Source organism: Euprymna scolopes, chromosome 41 (genome assembly GCF_053919585.1).
Source record: "Euprymna scolopes isolate OS-2025 chromosome 41, ASM5391958v1, whole genome shotgun sequence".
In the NCBI taxonomy this organism is placed as follows: domain Eukaryota; kingdom Metazoa; phylum Mollusca; class Cephalopoda; order Sepiida; family Sepiolidae; genus Euprymna; species Euprymna scolopes.
In genome coordinates this window covers 27,389,480-27,411,868 of record NC_136522.1, presented here as the reverse complement: position 1 = coordinate 27,411,868, position 22,389 = coordinate 27,389,480, and the positions used below count along the sequence as shown (strand labels likewise).

At 34.9% G+C, this 22,389-nt stretch overlaps 1 protein-coding gene across 1 annotated transcript in view; it reads left to right on the top strand.

The window, feature by feature from the left end:
* Window positions 1-22,389, top strand: part of LOC145266443 (uncharacterized) — a 202,355-nt gene that overhangs the window by 67,317 nt on the left and 112,649 nt on the right. Inside the window, exon 7 of the mRNA XM_080122120.1 lies at window positions 18,113-18,289. Coding sequence (XP_079978246.1) covers window positions 18,113-18,289 — 177 coding nt within the window. The remainder of the gene's footprint in view (window positions 1-18,112; window positions 18,290-22,389) is intronic.

Below are 22,389 nucleotides of genomic sequence, written 5' to 3'. Positions count from 1 at the left end.
CACCTGAAATGGGTTGGTTTAAAAGATCATCAATGTAAACAAGTACTAAATCGTTAAATGGAAGAAAAAATGCCCTGCTATAAATAACAAATGAATAGGTTTATTTAAGTAACTTACAACGTTGGATGTAAGTTGTTGAAACTAAAAACAGTGACACAGCGAAGGAAGTAATAATCCCTTTCCCTATATATATAAAATGAACTCATTTTCCCCTCCGATTTTGACCTTTATAGGATTAAAAATCAAGACATTTCATGCAAATGTAATATGCACAAACTGCAGCACAATATCTGAGGTCTATTCTAGGCCTATTACCTCTCCACTTCCTCGATAATCGTAGATTCCTATATTTTTTTCTGCTGAGAGTTCATTGCCCAAATCAGTTAAAATCAATGGAGGGAGTAAAATCTTTTCTCTCTAATAAATTCTTCCTTCTCCCGCCACCACTTTGCACCGTATGTGATCGTTCACAAGGGACAGTTACAAAAGAATACCGGTTTGAGTTTTCTTTACTTCGTAGTTGCTTAAATAAACTGAAATGGACTTAACCGAATCGAAAGGTTATTTATGCCAACTTTTTTTGCGCTTTTCGCTGTATTTTTTTGTTTTAGTTTTTCCGAACACGGTCATCATTTTTTCCCTGATTTTTCCTTTTTGTTTTTCCAATTTCTGTTTTAAAGAAGTTTTACGTTTGTTCTCTGTTTTTTTTTTGTTTTGATTTCGCCGATTTTGTTAGAGAAGTTTACCATCGTTTTTTGTTATTTTTATTTAAACTGGGTTATTACTACGCTTATTCTTGACTTTAACCCCCCCCCCCCTTACACATACACCTCCAAACAACCGGGCAATGCCAGGTACCCCCGCTAGTAAGCAATAAAGTTTAGCTGTCATAAGTATTTTCTTGAGCAGTAGCTCTTCCAGGGGAGATAGCCGTGTTTGACGTCAAGTTGATCAGAAAGCGAGAGAAAACATTTTTTTCCTTGGTGTCTGGAAGTAGTTCTTTGGAGGTTCAGTCGTAATTAGTATGCCAAAAACTCATATTGGCCATCCTGTACCCCAAGGACGCTCTCCACAAGATGAAGGAAATGTTAATGTTTATGAGAGGGGCACATAAACACTACCAGTTGCTAATGGCATATTTAACATAATTCATACTAGAATTATCTGTGGCATAGTGGATAAAGTTTAAAAAATCAGTTGTAAAAATTACACTCTTCTTCTGGTGGTTGAAGGTTCAACCCCCAGTTCGAATTACATAGGGCTTCCACTCAGTCGTGGCTGACCGAAAATTCCATTTAGATTCTCGAGTTCAACAGAAAGATTCCCGAGTTCGATATAATACCTCTGAAGATCGAAATGTTATGAAAATAAAACTCAAGATGAGAACAGAAGTCTGAAAAATCCAAATAATATGATTAATTGTTGGATTGAAACATTTGTGTCGGTTGTTTTGAAACAATTTTTTTAAATTAAAACAAAAATCACAAGAAAATGTGTTTTTGAATTTTAGAATTTAATTGAGTAAATAGTTGCTGTGTTTGTGATCGATCACGGTACGTCTTCTTGGAAAGGAAAGTAATATTTCAACGCCTGCATTGGCATAATATTATGTCTAACATATATAATATAAACACTCGTTGTTGGAACGTACATGTGTCTTCTCTTCACTTCAGCAATTAGAGGAACACAAATTTTATTAAAGATGGAAGTTTTATTTGTGTTGGAAAAATATGACTTTGTTTCTATGAACAAATTTTACCGGGCTATATCCCTTTTTCTTTTCGAATTAAGATAGATTTATTTTAGTCATTCCCCCATTTTTTCTTCCCTCCGATAATTTGATTTTATTTTAGTTGCCCCCCCCCGTTTAAATTCGTTTCCTATTATTATTATTATTATTATTGTTATTGTTATTATTATTATTATTATTATTATTATTGTTATTATTATTATTATTATTATTATTATTATTATTGTTATTATTATTATTATTATTATTATTATTATTATTGTTATTGTTATTATTATTATTATTATTATTATTGTTATTGTTATTATTATTATTATTATTGTTATTGTTATTGTTATTATTATTATTATTATTATTATTATTATTGTTATTGTTATTGTTATTATTATTATTATTATTATTATTATTATTATTAAAAAAAAAATCGATTCGGCTTTTGAAAAGTGAGGGCGAAACCGAGTCGGTCGACTCTACCCCATTATTTATCTGTTTTATTTTTTTTTCTTTCTTAACCTCCATCAAATGTTTTCCCTCCACCCTTTTTTTTATCATGGATACAAAAAAACACAGTCTTCCCTTTTAAATAGCTATAATATATATATATATATATATATATATATACATATATATATATATATATATATATATATATATATATATATATATATAATTAAGATGTTTACATTCAACGTTATTTTACGCGCTTAGTGGTAGCCGAATTGATTAGGTCTTCGCTAATCGAGCCAGAGATGTCTCGTGTTGCAGGGTCCAAATCGTTCGACTGGTATTAATCGTGACACCCTGCACTGAAGATTCCTGAAAAGATGAAACACTAGTGTCTGTAGGTATTTAATTATTATAGTAAAAAAATAATTGTGTGTATATATATATATATCGTCAGTAAGATTCTGTTTCGGGAGACGATGGTGTAGCTCTTTGTCTATCTGCACTGCCGATATGGCTATACAGTCCAACTTTGGAGTGCCAGTCCCTGCCACACTTGATGCAGATAAAGGTAGATGACAGCTACTTCTGCTTGAATCCTTCACTGCAATTGATTCCTCATGCTAAGCTTCTGCATTGAACATGCCCTGTTGTACTGCCAGTTGCCAAACAGGGCAATTATCAGCCAAGCTTTTCCATGAGCGGAGCGTGATGTCGCATTGCTTCATGTCCCTCTTGCAAACATCTAAGAAGCGTAGTTTGGGGCACCCTTTGTTTCTTCTGCACTTAGTTATCTCACCATAAAGAAGAGCTTTAGGGATGCGTTCCACGACCATCCTTGTGATATGCCCAACTATCGCAGCCGTCTTTTGGAGAATATTGCATGCTGCACATGTTGGCTCATCTTTAGGATGCGATTCAGGCATCTCATATGGAAGCTGTTCAGTTGCTTCTGATGCTTTGCGTAGGTGGTCCAGGTCACTGCAATAAAGAAGGGTAATGAGAACGCAAGCTTGGTAGACATGCAATGTGGTTCTCTTACTAAGCGTAGAGTTGTTCCACAATCGCTGACTTAGTTTGGACATGACTCCTACTACTTTTGCTATCCTGGTGTTGATCTCAGAATCGATGCAGAGTGAACTGGAGATCGTAGATCCAAAATAGGTGAAGTCCGTAACAGCATCCAGGCTGTATTTGTCGATGGAGGCGCCTTCAACGCACTCTGTTCCCTGTGCCATTACTTTTGTTTTCTTCAGGCTAATAGCCAATCCAAACCTCTTACAGGCGTGGAATAGGCGATTCATAAGCTGCTGAAGTTCGTCTTCAGTGTGTGATGAGGCTGCGTCATCAGCGAAGAGCACCTCACAGACAAATATCTGTGATTTTAGTCTTGGCATGGAGATGGTCCATGCTAAAAAGTCTGCAGTCCTTAAAGGTATATTTGAGGAGCATGAAGAAGAAGATGCCGTAGAGTGTACATGCAATGACTCAGTTCTGTTTAACTTCAGTGCTGAATGGGAAAGCTTCAAAAGTATCTACGTCATGTCACTTTGACTTCGAACAGTGGAAACCACTATTCTGAACCACAATTACATTACAAATCCACAGAACTCCCACTGCCTTAGCACAACTCTCGCATAGTTGCACTCAAGTTATTTTTTTAAAAATTACGATGGTTTCTACATAAACAATATAATTGTTAGCAAAATCAAATTTTTATTTTCAATTTTTTTTAAATAAAAAATATGTTCGAATTGACATATTTCTGGATTTTTTAGATGAGGATTGATTATTCATATTATTTGGATTTCTCGCCTATTGTTTCCATCTTTAGTATTATTTTCACAATGTTTGAGTTGATGTAACCTCCGACCTTCCTCAAGTGTATCTTGACGAACTTGGAAGTCTTTTAAACGAGTTTGAGAATCTGCACGGAATTTTGAACGAAACCTTTTATTTAATCCACATGAGTAGCATGCTCTCATTTCGTCAGTTATGACTGGATAGAAGTCATAAGTAATTCGCAATTGTATTTTGATTGTCGCCTGCACTGAGGATTGAACCTTCAACCTCCAGAAGGATGTAACTTCTACAAATGAATTATACAAAATACTTTATCCACTACTCCTCAGGTCTAAGGCTCTTCTGGAGGTTGAAGGTTCAATCCTTAATATGGGCGACCCTCAAAATACAATTGCGAATTATTTAGGACTTCTACCTTGTTAGGGCTGACGAAACGGAAGCATGCTACCCCCGTGGATCTATTGAAGAGTTTCGTTCAAAATACCGTGCAGATTCCCGAGTTCAACAAGATACTGAATATGAATTATCCACAAGAAGCCATGGCGTAACGCATAAAGTACTAGGTAAATTCAGTTGTAAGTTACACTCTTGTGGATGTTGAAGGTTCAATCTTCAGTGTGAGTAGTACTCAAAATACAATTGCAAATTACTTAAGACTTCTACCTTGTCATGGCTGGCGGAATGAAAGAATGCGTCCCCCCGTGGATTAAATAAAAAGTTCCATTCAAAATTCCATCCAGATTCCTGGGCTCCAGAGAAAGTTTCTCGAATTTAAGAAGATACACCTGAAGAAGGCTGGAGGTTACACCAACCGAAACTTTATAGCAATCAAGATGAGGACAGTATTCCAAAGAATCCAAACAATACGAAGCCACAGTTTTTCATCTTTTTTTTAAAATCACGATTGACCAATTTCTGTGTGAGAGGGAGTTAACAGAGTTCTCTTATGTATATATTTTATTTCATTTGTGTTAGGTCTCAGAAATCTATGGATCCGTTCATGGGACAACATTTGATTTCTGTAAGAGACACATAGATATTCGAGAGTTCAATTAAAGTTTTCTCAAACGTTGAGTAAAACAGTGATGAACATTCATATTCTTCATTTGACCATTTTATTATTTCATGGTTTATTTTTATTATTGTCTTTTATTGGCCTTGCTGATTTTCAGGACTTGAATTTATCGGGTCTGGTGGAGTATCCAGCTAAGTGCTGTTAATCTGTTACAACTTTACTAGGAGAAAGTGCACCATTCTCCCTATGAGCCAATGTGTAGGCATCCTGGGGGATATTTTCCTGGAAATAAAATAATATATTTTGATCTATATAAATAAAACAGTAGATGCATATATGTGTGTGTCTGTGTAAAAATATTTAATTGATAAACACTTAAAACACTAGTGACATGACACTGAAATTAACAGGAAATACTAATCATACACCACGGATGGTTTATAATGAGTAAAATCTTTGTTTGGATTGATAAATAACGCATAGAGAAATATGTCGGCAAGATGAAATGTAAGATGTTCATTTCAACTTGCTGACACATTTTTATTATTTTTGTGCATGCGCAAATTCATTCATAACTTGGTTTAATTTTAAATCATTCTTATCTATCTGCTGTTAGCTCAAATGGTAGGAAATGCGACTGGAGTGCTAAATGTTTTGGTTTCGATTCTAGCTGATGGCACACAAAGCATTTTTTAAACTTTTGAAATCAATACTATATATATATATATATATATATATATATATATATATATATATATATATATATATATATATATAATAGCAAAAGTACCCGTCGTTGACTGGGTTCAAAATCAGCCTACAGATAATGAACTCTGATTTATGAAAGGTTATGAAAAGGAAGGGTTGTAAAAAGATAGCTTCGAATTTGGGGGTATCAAAACCAAAGCAAAATATGATGAAAGTAAAAATAAAATAGATAAACCCCATAATTTATTATACCATACCTGTTCCCACTGAAACACTTATCATAATATTCTGTGGATCTATATTAAAAAACCTTTTTAAACTTTGTGACATATTTCCATTCTATGGAGATCAGGTGCAAACGAACACCCCACAATTTTATTATACCATATTTCTTCAAACTGAAACATAATTATCAAAGTATACTTACGCAGATAGATATGAAAAGTCTTTATTAAAGTTTGTCCCTATTTCCATTCTATGGAAGCCAGGCGCGAACGCAGACCCCACAATTTATCATACCACCCCTATTTAAGTTAAAACATACTTATCAAAGTATTCTTGTGTACATCTATGTCAAAAACACTTGTAAACGTTTTTTTTTTTAATTTTTAAATTTTTTATTTCCATACTTTGTGGACCAGGCGCGAACGCAGACCCCACAATTTTAATGAACCGCCGTTCTGCAGGATCAAACATACCCATTCCTGTGCCTCGGTACATCTTCTATCATTATATGTAATAAGTTTTTTAAAATAGTCAACCATATAGGAGCCTATTCGTGACCAGACACACATACACACAGACATTCAGCTTTATATATATATATATATATATATATATATATATATATATATATATATATATATATATATATATAAAAATGGGTTAAGAAATTCCAACGAAAGAAAGATGTATATTTAAATAAGGGGGTAGTCACCAACAATGTTTATTTTTTCACATTATTTTATTATTCCGTGTCTTGGTTTTTCATTGAGAATTATGTTTAGATCATTGTAATAACGTTTTTAAATCATTGAAATCGTTTTTAACGCGTTTCAGACGTTCTGTGAAGCGTCCTCTTCAGAAATTATTTTCAAAATGTGTTGGAGATGTAAAAATAGCATTTTCGTAGTTCATTTGAAGTGTTTTCAAGAGGTGGAAACGTGTGTCTACTATTCATTGGGAGGTTCAATTTTTATTACACTTTTATTGGGCTGTGGTCACTCCTATGTTGTGTTTCTCTCTATCACTCTCTCTTTCTGCTTGTGTTTTTTCTTTTCCTTTAGGGTAGGATGTGTGTGTGTGTTTTCTTTTATTGGTTTGAAAATGTGTGTACTGTTTTATAGTATTATGTAGTTATTTTCTTCCCTAGGAAGGTGACAGTGATCCAAGGTCGTTACTAATGTGTATGTGTGAGGAGGGGGGGACCAGCTCTTCTGAAATAAGGGTAGGGGTGCTTTCATTCTATTTTGATATTTATTTTTTGGATTCTTATATTTTAGTATTGTGATTTTTCGTTTCAGTCTTATACTGTTCGGGTATTCTTTATATTATGTTTGTTTAGATAGAGGGGTGTATTTAAAGATATATATAGGGGATTTTTTAATATTTCTATTTATTTGTCTCCCCATGTGGGTATGGCCAGACCCAGGATCGGTTCCTAGTGTGGGGAAGATCTCGTTCCCCAGAGGGGAGTGGCCAAATTGGAGGAGTATAGGTATGGGAGGGGGATGATAGAAGGGATGATAGTTGTCTCAGTCATGAGAGATTTCTCCTCCACTGACTGAGGGGAAAGCGAAGTGTTGGAACAGATATTATACTATGGTTCTAGGTGTTTCCTAGTGTTGTTGGTTTCGAGGTTCAGTAGGGTTGGTATTATTCAGTGTGTTGTATTAGAAATAGGGGTGTTATGTCTGTGTGTGGTTGTACGCGCGTGCGCGTGTTTTAATGTTTCGGTTATGATTTATGTGTGGGTGTGTATATGTATATAGATGTGCATACGAATGTGCCTTGCATTTCATGTTTTTGTGCGTTGATATTAGGCTCTGTTTAGTTCAGGAGTGAATCTGGTGATGAAGTTTTTTTCCTGTGTAAGTAAATAAAAATAATTGTCTGTTTGGAAGATTGGCATTACTTTGAAGCTGTTTCCACTGCATGTGTGTACGTGTTTTGAAACATAGAGGTGTCTGTTATCTGCAGTTTTGATGTTGCTCTTATGTAAGGCGACTCTATTGCTGAAATTTTTGGTGGCGCCTATGTAAGATTTGTTGCATGCGGTGCATGAATGTTTGTGTTGGGTTTTTGAATGTGTATGTGTTTCCTTCTATTATTATGTTACATATTCCACATCGTGGTTTGTTGCATTTTTTAACCCCTTTTGTAGTGTGTGGAACGAGTTTTGAGGAAGTTAGGATGTGTTTTAAGTTTTGGGGTTGGCGTTTGCTTTTTATTATTTTTGTTGTTTTAAGTATGTTGTTTAGTTTGTCGTTCTGATTGAGGAGGATAAGGTTTTTGTTATCTGTGTAAATAGTTCTGGGTTGTTTGTGTTGTGTGTAGAAACGTATGCTAAAATTTGTTCTTTGTTGTGTTCTTTTGGGATTCTTAGTTGGTCTATTGGAATTTTTTCAGCCAGTTCAATACCTTTCTGTATTAGTGGTAGTGGATATCCTCTTTTCCGCAGTGTTATTTGTAGTTCATTCAGTCTAGTTGAACGGAAGTGTCTGTCTGTTACTATGGTGCAGACTCTACATGCTAGGGAGTAGGGTATTGATTTTAGACAGTTTTTAGGATGGTGGCTTTTGAAGTGGAGGTATTGTTGAGTGTCTGTGGGTTTGTGGTAGATGTCTGTGATTATGTTGTTGTTTTTGATATTGTTATGATTTAATTTGTTGTTAAGAGTTATCCCCCTTGGGATTGACATTCATAATAAAAGCGCCCTCTGTTTCATTTTCCCGCTCGATCCTTTCAAGAGCGTACGTGTATTTTACAGTTAATAAAACCTTTCTAAAAGGCAATTCTTTACTTACTGATACTATTCACTTCAATTTTATTAACTGTAAAAAAAAAAAAAAAAAAATAATAATGGATCGAATCTTACGTCCCGACAGATTCGAGGTGGAACCTACATGCCCTAATTCCGAAAAATCCTATAGGCATTGGAAATTAACCCTCCAGAATTATAATAACGGATTAATCGAAAACACTTCAGATAATTTCTTTGCCTTGATCAATTGTATTTCAGCCTCTGTTTTCGATTTAATAAGCGATAAAACCGACTACGATAGTGCATTAAGAACATTGGACGCCGCTTATTTAAAACCTGAAAATATTGTTTATAATAGATATCGATTGATGACGACGAAGCAACAAACAACACAAAATATAGATGCCTTCATACTACAATTGGAAATGCTTGCCAAAACATGTAACTTCGAAGCGGTTTCTGCTGAAGAAAACAAAAATCAATACATTCGGGAAGCTTTCATCGGTGGAATTTCTTCTTCGTCCATCCGACAACGACTGTTAGAAAAACCCATCCTGACTTTACAAGACACATATGCCACGGCCAGATCTCTTGAACAAGCAGAAAAGCATTCGATAAGCTACGCAAATAACTTTACTGTAGCAGCTACAAATAATCCTTCGGGCTACAATCGTATAGCTGTGACTAAAGAAAATATGCATCCAAAAGGGGTTTGTTTTTTCTGTGGAAAATCACGTCATCCTCGATATTTATGTCCTGCACGAAACGCCGAATGTAAAAAATGCAAAAAAAAAATGGTCATTGGGCTAAAGTGCGTAAATCTTCTATTTCTAACACTCATACTGCTGTTCTTTATGACGACTCTGACTACCCCTCACCTTCTCTATCCTGACTAGGAACTAACTCCAAAGATGTCACATTCACTCAATGCCAAATTAACGGGCACTTCGTGAACGCTATGGTGGACTCCGGCAGTGTAAAAACATTCATTAATGAAAATACTGGTAAAAAACTTAAACTCTTCACAATACCTAAAAACAAAACTATAGCTCTGGCTGCTTCCGATCAACATGCTAAAATAACTGGCGAAGCTGTCGTGGATTTAATACTGAAAGATAAAACCCATTCTGGAATAACAATTGAAATCATTGAAAACCTTTTCATTGATTTAATAATCGGAAAAGATATTTTAAAAAAATATAAAAAAGTAACACTTAAATTCGACGGTCCTAGAGACAAACTTATAATTGGAGCTATAAACACGAATAATTTTTTTCCTACCATAAACGTTCCACCCCTCCTCTCTTTTCTAATCTTTCTCCTCATACTACTCCTATTGCGACAAAATCCCGACGTTACACTTTTGCCGCCAACAAATTCATAAAAGAAGAGACTGCTAGAATGTTGAAAGAAGGCATAATTGAACCTTCGATATCTCCGTGGCGAGCGCAAGTTCTTGTAACTTCGAATGAGAATCATAAGAAAAGAATGGTAGTCGACTACAGCGATACCATTAATAGATTCACGGAACTAGACGCTTACCCAATGCCTAATATCAATAAGATGGTAGACGACATCGCTCAATATAACATCTTCTCTACTCTCGACCTAAAATCTGCTTATCACCAAATACCTATAAATCATGCTGATCGTAAATTCACTGCGTTTGAAGTAAGTGGCAAACTTTTTCAATTTACTCGTCTTCCTTTTGGCGTCACCAATGGAGTAAGTGCTTTCCAGAGGAGCATAGACTATATTATAGAAAAAGAAAATCTAACCGATACCTTTGTGTATGTTGATAACGTAACTATATGCGGAAAAAATCAAGAAGAACACGATTACAATCTTCAAAAATTCTACAAAATTGCTAAACAATATAACATCACTTTAAATGAAAATAAAAGCATAATTTCTTCTAGTTCTATTACTCTACTCGGCTACACCATAGAAAATAATCAAATAGCTCCCGATTATCAAAGACTAAAACCATTACTCGAAATGCCACCTCCGCTGAATCTTAAATCTCAAAAAAGAATAGTTGGAATGTTTTCCTATTACTGCAAATTCATTAAAAATTTTTCTGATAAAATTTTATTACTAAATCAAAACAAAGAATTTCCACTACCTCCATCTGTATTAAAATCTTTTCAAACATTGAAAAATGATCTAAAAGACGCCACTTTAATAACGGTAGATCCAAATAAAGAATTTGAAGTAGAAACGGACGCTAGTAACTATTGCATTGCTGCAACACTAAATCAAGAAGGTCGTCCTATTGCATTTTTTTCAAGAACTCTCAATACTAACGAAATTAAGCACCATGCAGTAGAAAAAGAGGCAGCCGCTATTGTAGAAGCTCTCCGTAAGTGGCGACATTTTCTACTCGGCAGGCACTTTAAAGTCATCACAGATCAGAAGAGCATCAGCTTCATATTCGACAATAAAAGAAAATCAAAAATTAAGAATGACAAAATATGTCGTTGGCGTATAGAATTATCCCAATACAATTTCACTATAGTTTATCGACCTGGACCTGAAAATATTGCTGCTGACACATTATCTCGCATCTCTGCTCTTACTTACAATCTACAAGATCTTCGTGATTTACATAAACAATTATGTCATCCTGGTGTTTCAAGACTTAGCCATTTTATAAGAATGAGGAACCTCCCTTTTACTTTGGATCAAATTAAGAATATTACTGACTCTTGCTCATCCTGTCAATTACTGAAACCCAAATTCGCCAATACCAATGGAGGGACTCTCATTCAAGCCATATTACCTTTTCAACGATTAAATCTTGATTTTAAAGGCCCTCTACCTACTTCTATACATGGCAACAAATATCTACTTACTCTAATTGATGAGTATTCCCGTTTTCCTTTCGCTTTTCCTTGCAGAGATATGACAAGCAAAACCATTATCCACTGTCTAAACAAACTCTTTTCAATTTTTGGTTTGCCTGACATGATACATACTGACCGTGCTTCTGATTTCTTAGCAAGAGAAATAAAGGATTTTTTACACAAAAAAGGAATTGCTACTTCTAAAACAAGTAGGTATCATCCTGAAGGTAATGGACAGATTGAAAAACTCAACGGTACCTTATGGAAGGCCATTCAAACAACATTACATTCTAATCAAATGAAACTACCTTATTGGGAAGACATACTACCGGACGCACTTCATTCAATTAGATCATTACTTTGTACTGCCACTAATATGACTCCCCATGATAGACTATTTAAATATAGTCGTAAATCTGCTTCCGGAATTTCAATTCCTTCTTGGGTTAAACCAGGCCCAATATATATTAGAAACCACACTAAAACAAGTAAACATGACCCTCCTGTAACGCCTGCCACCCTAATAGATGTCAACCCCCACTACGCTTATGTTCAACTACCTTCTGGTACTGAAACCACTGTCAACGTTCGAGACTTAGCTCCAAACTCATCAAATGAAGAAAACTCTAACAATAATCCTACTACTTCAGAGACTTTATTTGAACCTTCTACTAATGAAAACATTGGTCATGAGGAAGACAAAAATCAATCGTCTGATCTTGAAGAAAATCAGATTTCACAAAAAAATAATACTGAAAATCAGCATTCCTGCCAATCTGTGCAGAGGTCGTCCCGAGTTCGACAATTCCCTAGTAAATATAAGGATTTTGTGACTAAATACTGAAAAAACTGCAGTTTGGGTTCATATGTTATTTGTAAATAAAATGATTCTTATGTGATTGTAAAAAAAAAAAAAAAAAAAAAAAAATTTGTCTATAATTAATTACCCCTTACTTGAATACTTTAGGACGGGGAAAATGTTATGATTTAATTTGTTGTTAAGAGTTATCCCCCTTGGGATTGACATTCATAATAAAAGCGCCCTCTGTTTCATTTTCCCGCTCGATCCTTTCAAGAGCGTACGTGTATTTTACAGTTAATAAAACCTTTCTAAAAGGCAATTCTTTACTTACTGATACTATTCACTTCAGATATCTAGGAAAAGTAGTTCTGTGGGGCTTTGTTCTATTGTGAAGTTTATTTTTGGGTGTAGATTTTGTAGCAAAGTGTGGAGTTCTCTGATATCCCCCCATGTGGTTCTCAAAAGGATAAAGCAGTCGTCTAGGTATCTTTTCCAAGATTTTATGAAGAGTGTTTTTATATTGTGCCCGTAATTTTGCTCTATCCATTCATAAAGGGTCTCTTCTAGGAAGGCAAGTGTAAGATTGGCATATGTCGGTGCCATTTTAGTACCCATTGCTGTGCCTAGTATTTGGATGTAGTTGTCATTATTGAATTGGAAGGAGTTGTTATTGGGGATTATGTCAATACTATCAATCACGAATTGTTTATTGAATCTGGGGTGTAAAGTCTGTGTATGTTTGTCAATCCAATATGAGATAGCTTCCTTTCCTAGGTTGTGTGGGATATTGCTATATAGGCTGCTAACATAGAATGTGGCTAGTATTGTCTCATCGTCTGCTGTTTGTGGTAGGGAGCTAAGAAAGTGTGTGTCATCTCTTACAAAACTTGGGACTAGATTGGTGAAGGGCTGTAATAGTATATCTATTAGGTTGCTAAGTCTGCTTGTTGGGCATGATGGTCCTGCTACTATGGGTCTGAATGTGAGGTCGTTGGGGTTTGGGGTGCTTATGTACTCTGACTTTTGTATGTTGATGGCATGTCTTACCTGGTTAGATTTGTGTATTTTGGGTAGCCCATAGAAGATGTTTGTTTTTGTTGTGAAGTTTGTAAGGAAGTCTTTTTCTTTTTTTAGTTAATATACTATTGTATCTTGTGCAGAGTTTTGTTATTTTAGATATGGTTGTGTCGTCTATGTTAGAGCTAATTGGTTTGTAATAATTTTCGTTCCCTAGTGATTCTAAAATTTTTGTTTTATAGAAGTTCTTATTCATTATAACCACTGCACTACCTTAAATGGTTAAAAGGGAAAATTATTCCCAGCTTGCATTTAGGTAAAACTGCGCTTTCGTAAATAATTGAATTCATTCCAAACATATCGCTAAAACCAAAACAAACAACATTTAAGTAAATCGCGATATATCCAGACAGTTGGCGAGATGGGTCAGAGGTAAGGGGCTTCGGCTCATTACCGTGGGGTCTCTATTTCGAATCTCGCTATATTCAGCCACTGATGAGTCGTAGACAACGAAACATGTGTCAGTGAATAATTACATTTTAAAAATGATATATATATATATATATATATATAATATTCAATAGATATATATATATATATCATTTTTAAAAGGTAATTATTCACTGACACGTGTTTCGTCGTCTACGACTCATCAGAGTGGCTGAATATAGCGAGATTCGAAATATATGTATATATTTTACGACCAGGCAAAGTCAGACGCCCCCCCCCCGCTAACCTTGAATATTTGAATCAAGCTTTACTTATCCAGTGAAGTATCCTCATGTGAATTGTCCTGATAAACCCTGAAAGACTGACGCCACTCAAGGATGGAGTCGAGTAGGAATCTAAATTCTCTTCTCTTATGTATGCATGTGTGTGTGTGTGTGTTATTCTGTTTATATTTTGTAATATCTTGAGTGGTTAATGGCACAAACTGAAAACCTGGATGTGCCAAGTTCGAATCCAATTCGTTCCACATTTCCATCAAACTAACACCCTGGAAGGATGATTGGATTATGGATGCGTCCTTTAACCACCCTGAAGTCGTAGGGGCCTTGCATTATTTCATGCAGGGTATCATGGGCAAAATTAATCTGGCGGCGCCCATCCCTCTCGACGCTTCAAAGCATATACAGCACCTAGTATTACCAAATTGTCATCCATTTTAATGCTGACAAAGTTCAACATAGCTTAACGTCGGTGATATAAATGGAATTGGTTTGTCAACGTGATTATGATGAAGAGGCAATTAATAACACAAAATAACTTAACTTCTTTTACTCTATTCTTCTTTTTATACATTAATTCAATTGCTCATGTCAGCTCAGTTAAATCTTCATAACGTTGTGCGTTTCTTTTTTTTTCTTTTCGTTTTTACAAATAATAAGGTTTGTTTTAACATTGTTTATATTTTCCTTTGTTTCATAAATTACCAAATTTCTCTAAATGATAAGAAATAAAAAAGGGAAAAATATAACAAAAACAGGAAGTAAGTTTATCAGTAGAACAAACTTATAAGAAGTTATTCATAAGGAACACAAAAGAAAACTAAAATAAGATTATTAATCAAGGTGCAGCATTAACGGGAACAAAAGATCGGCCAATATATTTTAGAGTTAGTTTTAGGAACTCAATCAGTTTTGTGAAAGTTTACAACATTTAGGGACAGTTTACAGCAGTCTTGGATTTGCGATAGCTGAGGACAATTTTGAGTTGAGGACAGTTTTGAGTTGAGGACAGTTTTGAGTTGAGGACAATTTTGAGTTGAGGACAGTTTTGAGTTGAGGACAATTTTGAGTTGAGGACAGTTTTGAGTTGAGGACAGTTTTGAGTTGAGGACAATTTTGAGTTGAGGACAGTTTTGAGTTGAGGACAGTTTTGAGTTGGGACAGTTTTGAGTTGAGGACAATTTTGAGTTGAGGACAGTTTTAAGTTGAGGACAGTTTTGAGTTGAGGACAGTTTTGAGTTGAGGACAGTTTTTAGTTGAGGACAGTTTTGAGGTGAGGACAATTTTGAGTTGAGGACAGTTTTGAGTTGAGGACAGCTTTGAGTTGAGGACAGTTTTGAGTTGAGGACAGTTTTGAGTTGAGGACAGTTTTGGGTTGCAAATTTGAGACAGTAGAACACCAGTTATGGCTTAGAGCAAATCGAGTTGACGTCATTAACGGATTAGAAAAGATGGAAGAGAAAACAAAGCCACAACAAGACTCACTGATATTTGCAGAATGTGTCGGAATGTGTGTTTTCTTTTGTTTTCTTAGCGGAGACAGGTGATAGATGCCCCAGTTGTGGCTTCGAGCGGATCGAGATATGTTGACCTCAAATGATGGACATGTTCTCAGTAGACAAATAAGATGCGCATGTATGCATTCAAATTGCCAATGGTAACACACACACACACACACACAGACACACACACACGCACACACACATATAACACACATACACACAGACACACACACGCACACACATACACACACAGACACACACACACAGACACACACACGCACACATACACACACATACACACACAGCTAGAGTGCAATTGATATTTGCAGAATGTGTCGGAGTTTGTGTTTTTTGTGTTTTCTTTTGTTTTCTTAGCCGAGACAGGTGACTGATGCTCCAGAGGCTAATATTTAAGAACAAATAACAAAGAAAACGTCTAAGAAAAAAGTAGATATCAGTGTTGAATTGACAAATGAATTCAATGGATTAGAAAAGATGAAAGAGAAAACAAAGCCACAACAAAACTCACTATATAAAAGTGCTATGAACTCATAACATTCGCGCCCCCTTGACGTACATACTCCTGACTAACCCGACAATCCCTTTTTAGACATGATTCCACATTATAGACTTTTACATTCTAAGCGGCAATATGCTTTGTTTGAGGTGAAAAAGAGTTAAAAAAATAAGGAAAAATAAATAGAATCATTCAGTGGAATGTGACAGGTGCTACCACAAATTTTGAAAGATTGGCTGTCCTTATGATACTGTGTCCAGCAGTCATCTGTTTACAGGAAACATTCTTTAGGGAAAATAGCCATATCCATATAAAACCTATGTCGCATACAACTATACAGGATGTTCCTATTTAATGCTCCCTACAAGGACAACGGTAGACGGTGGGCCTTAATGTGGGAAACTTTCAGCTTCCCGAAAAGGGGCACTCTAGATTGGAACAAAAATGAAAGTTGCTGCAGATAAGCAGGGTTTTCCCTTCATTGAAAATTCAGACAGAACGTCTGATGGAATATCTTTTTTTTATTTACTCTTTAGATTTAAAAAGATTCTTATAGGCTAAAAATACTTTGAGTTCGCATCTTTATGTTAAAAGTTGTTAGCTTTAGGAAATGATGACGAGAGCATATTGAAACGAACCGAAGAAAGAAAGAGGGTCAGCACTCAGAATCATTTGCATTTTACCATTTGTTCGAATTGTATTTCAATGTCTAATCTACCACAGCTGTAAAATAAAACCAGGAAGTACGGCATAACCTTGATACATCGGATTAAAAGACAGAATAACCGTTCATCCTCTTTTCTGCCTTTCTATCAGCATTCACAGCAACGAAGAATAAAATATCGATCCCCGTTTATCACTAAAATCTTAAACAAGATCATTTCCATGTATATCAAGAAGCAGAGTAAATTGAATTATGTTGGAGACTGAGTCATATCGCCATATTGTTGCATGTTTAATACGCAATATATAAAACTCAATTTGAGATAGAAATCAGTTCTATTAATCTTTTTAGTTACTGTATTAAGGAACATAGAAAGAAACTGGAGTTGAACTCTAGTCATATACACCAATTAATAATGTTCAAAACTCCATCCCGGAATTTAAATCTTGTATCTTTGACTTGATAACTTCAAAGAACAAAACCAACCCAATTATATTTAAGGATGAATTTAAAAACAGAAACTCCATCGTCCCATCTATAAATACATCAACACAGGTGATCTGAAGAATCAGGTAGAGTCGGAGATACTGTTATGGTAAATAAGACAATCATGCAGTATAGACTACTTGAAAAAGCATCAATTTCAGTGCAGAAGCTGCAACCATATACTTGGCTCTAAAACCAACAGAATGATAGTCGGATAAATTCATCATCTTTTCTGCCTTCCAATCAGCACTCACAGCAATGAAGAATAAAATATCGATCACCCGTTTATCACTAAAATCTTAAACAAGATCATCTCCATCTATAACAAGAAGCAGACTAAATTGAATTATGTTGGAGACTGAGAGACTCCAGCATTAATACTTCACCGATTTTTTGAATTTACATGAATGCCGTTTTTTTTTAATTTACATGAATGCCGATTTTGACATCATAATCATTGTAACTGTAATAATCATCATAGTTATAATCATAATCATCATAATCATTATCACAATCATCATCATAATCATCATAATCATTATCACAATCATCATCATAATCATCATAATCAGTATAACCATGATAATCATCATAATTATAATCTTCATCATCATTATTGTAATCATCACAATTATAATCATCATAGTCATCATCATAATCATTATAATCATCATCATCCTAATAATCATTGTAACCATGGTAATCATCATAATAATCATCATAGTAATCATTATAGTAATCATCATCACACTTCTCATGATAATCATCATCTTAATCATCATAATCATCATCTTAATTATCATAATCATCATCATTGTAACCATGATTATCATCTTCTTTTAAACAGGAATCCCCTGTGAAAACCCTTTACTTATCGAAAACGGAACCATCCATAATGTATCTAGTGCCCTTTATAGATCACGTGTCTATTACTCCTGCGAGCCTGGATATTTCATGGCAAGCTCAAATTCTTATGCCGAATGCGATGAATCAGGAAAATGGACCAACCTGCCTATTTGTCAACGTAAGTTGTCTAATTTTACAAGCTTATACTCGATGTTGTCTGACAAAAATGACTTCAAACTTCAAAGTTTACGTCAATCTTTTATCATTTCATGCTACGATTCAGCACTTATACAGAATAAGGAAATTTCCAATCACTTTACAGTAAAAACATTTAGCAAAACGTTGTGCGAATAACACTCAAGATGAGGACAGTAAATCGAAGAATCCAAATAATACAAATCATACTTCTTCTTCAACCGATTTCTCAGTGTTCGTGTATTTGTCACTATGTCCTTCCAGACCAAAGATAATTACCTAATCAAAAAGCATGTTGTACAAGGGTCGTTCCAAAAGTAAGGCCTCCTATTGTTTAACTGAAAAAGCACTCGAAAAGGTTGAAGATCCACGAAGACGGGAGTGGTGTCATTTAACTAAAAACTAAAAGGTAAACTTTCAACAGGCGCCGGTGAATGTTGATCCGTTTAATGTTTCTGTATGGAAGAATTCAATTAGTCATCTCTACTTCTGATGAACGTTAATGACAGTGTCACTCACATATCTGCAAGCAACTCTGAAATTGACAAACCTATCTACAAACTGTGCTGACATCAGCTGTATTGGTTTCGTAAACGTTCAACAGGCGCCGATGAATGTTGATTGGTTCAATTTTTCTGCATGGAAGAATTCAATGAGTCATCTCTACTTCTGACGCACGTTCATAACTGGTTGTTGTCTTAAAGTTTCACATCGTCAATATCTGCAACAGGGAAATGAGATTTTCAGGTCATGAATGCATAAGCTCAGTCATTATAACATTGCAATTTGCAATCCCTATAATCCATTACGGTGGAATAAAAGTAGAAGGCATTACTTTTGGAACGCCCCCTCATATTGTTCTTACACTAATTATCATTTGATTACTTAACTAAACACGTTCTTACAGAAGAAGAATTATTTAATCGCCGGCCATCGTCTGTTAGGCTGAAAGACAAAAAGAAAACAGCAGAGAGAGAAAGAAAGAGAGAGAGAGAGAGAAAGAGAGAGACATTTATTTATAAGCAGATAGCTTAAGTATTAAAAGTCGTTAGAGCATCTTAAAAATATGTATGCACGATGTGAAGCTACTCTTATGCTTTCAATCGTTCATCAAAAACTTGTCATGATGGAGTTCCTTTTTTTTTCAGAAAAGTAACCTGTTTGATATTTGTTGACCTTCTATCTACAATAGATCATGTTTAAGGCTCACACGTGCACAATATACTCTTAACTAGTGTCTCTACTTATTGATAAACCCAGATATGATTAACAAGATTTTCTCCATGCTCAGCTGTTTCCCTATGTATAGGTAAATTTCTGGTTGGTTAGTTTGATTAGGTGAAGGCGGATTTGAGGTTGGATTTCATTTATAGTCTGATCATTAATGAAGATACATGTTGAAATATGGCTTCGTGCTAGATGAGGACTTAAGACCAATGAGTAAATAAGAGGTCACTCATAGTTAAAGAAAAAGGAATCCATAGTTGAGTTACATTTTCAGGTTGAGGTGTTCGCCCTAAAGGCCATCTGCTTAATCTTTGTTGACCCTTTATCTATAAAAGATTTTGTTTATGAAGATGGTCCAGTAAAAGGCCACTCATAGTTAAGAGAAATGTATCTATAGTTTGGTTAAATATTTCAGGTTAAGGTGCTTTATATTTGTTGACACCTTGTACCCCTTCCTCCTCCAACGATGTCCCGCGGGTGACGTTACCAAATTCGGCTGTTCTGTGTCCTGGTTGGTTCATCGGTATGTGGCGATTCCTCTGATAAAATCCCTAGATATCGAAAAGTTCTGGTCCGATGAACTACCACTCTCCTCATGTTGTAAGATATCAAGGGAGCAAATAGTCTGGCACTGGTCACCAAAGTCTGTATCACTGGGGAGCAAAGGTCACTTCAAGATTAAAAAGAAAAGAATAACACGTGTATATATTAAGCAAAGTAACTATTCATTGAATGATTATACAATTCATAATTCTCAATAATGTAGTGTTGTTTCAAATTACCGGCAGTAATTACAATTCTCGATTCTGCAGGAATTTGACTTGCGGTCAACAGATTTTTAACTCCCCTCCTCTTTTTTTTCAACCTCTCACTGTTACGCTGACAGAGGTAGAACTCTCCTCCTCTTGATTATAAATGCGTTTTCTAAATTTGTGTTAACCACATTTTCTCGTTTTATAATCGTTATCAGAATTGTAACCATTTTACCTCTCTTCACTATCTCCTATCTCCACACACAGCGATATGTGGTCTCTCTTTATATTCATCTCTGATTTCGTTAGTTTGTATAAACAATATTATCAATTGGCACATTCCAAAACTCGTTTATTCTCTGTAGAAGTAAATTTTTAACTACAGTGACTGGTTTTGAATTTGGTCGGCCATATTTCGTTTGTTTATGAAGTCGTTTTCATATTAACTCTTTACTGTTTATTCAATAGATTTTGTTTAAGACGTACACGTGCACAATATACTCTTAACTAGTGTCTCTACTAACTGATAAACCCAGATATGATTAACAAGATTTTTCCCACGGTCAGCTGTTTCCCTATGTATAGGTAGTTGCTGGTTTGTTAGTTTGATTAGGTGAGGGCGAAGTTGAGGTTGGATTCCATTTATAGTCTGAGATTTAATAGAGATACATATTAAAATGTAGCTTCGTGTCAGATGAGGACTTAGGGCCAATGAGGAGACTGTCCAGTAAGAGGTCATTCATAGTTAAAGTAAAAGGGATTTATACTTGAGTTAAATATTTCAGGTTGAGGTGTTGGTCCAAAAGGTCATCTGCTTAATCTTTGTTAATTCTTTAGATTCTTTTCGGAGATAGTACAGTAAGAGGTCACTCATAGTAAAGTAAAATGGATTTAGAATTTGTTTAATATTTCAGTTTGCTTTGTTTAATATTTTGTGTGCTTTGTCTTGTACCCTCCAACGATGTTCCATGGGTGAGTTTACCAAATTCAGCTGTTCTGTGTCCTGGTTGGTCACTCGGTACTTGGCAGTTACTCTGGTGAAAACCCTGGATATTGAAAAATAATTATAAATGTGTTTTCTACATTTTTATTAATTATATTTCCTCTTTGTATAATCGTTATCAAAATTTTAACCACGAGGAAGTGTATTTTGACAGGTAATCAATCATTAAACAATGGATCCATAGTTTGGTTGGTCCACAAAGTCATCTACTTAGTTTTTATTGTCTACGAAAATGTTTTTATGAAGGTGGCACATTAAGAAGCCACTTACAGTTAAGGAAAATGAATCCATAGTTGAGTTAAATATTTGAGGTATGGGATGGTCGTCTGAAAGGTTATCTACTTTATCTTTGTTGCCACCTTGTCTATTAAAAACATTGTTTATGAAGATAGTTCAGTAAGAGACCATTTATAATTAAGGAAAATTAGTCCATTGTTTCGTTAAAAATTTTAGGTTAGAGTTGCCCTCGTTCTATTCTTCAGGTTTGTAACTATCAAATAAAGAGAGAAAACAGTTCCAACCCTGGCATACGAGAAAGAATAATGGTCGCTATCCAGGACATACATAAAGGGGCCACATACCATGGGGGATTTTTCTAACTTTATGAACTGTAGTATGTTTTTCTAAATGCGTTCATGTAGTTTGATAAATAGCTCTGTCTGTCAGACTTTATTTTTAAGTGGTATTTCCATCACTAAATATACACACCATAGACTAGACGTTATTATTAGTGTTTGGGCGAGTAATCGGAATCGAAAATATCAAGAGCTTTTTGAGTATTGGAATCGGTATCGGAATCATAAAAAATTGTGTCTATTTTCCGATGGCAAATGCGATTCTTTGAATTGTTTTTTTTTTTTTTTTGTCTTAGTCTAAAGTTTGATTTACCATTGTTGGATAATAAAATTATAAATATTTATTATTAAACTTTTAGTAAAACTAAAATCAATAGATTAACTCCCTCATTAACTCCCATAAACAGATTTTAACATTTGCGAAAATATATGCATATATTACATAGGTTTTTACGGGAATCTAAAAATATAAACACCATCTCTACAGTTAATATTTAATCTATGCTCTCATTCCTTAAGCCATGAC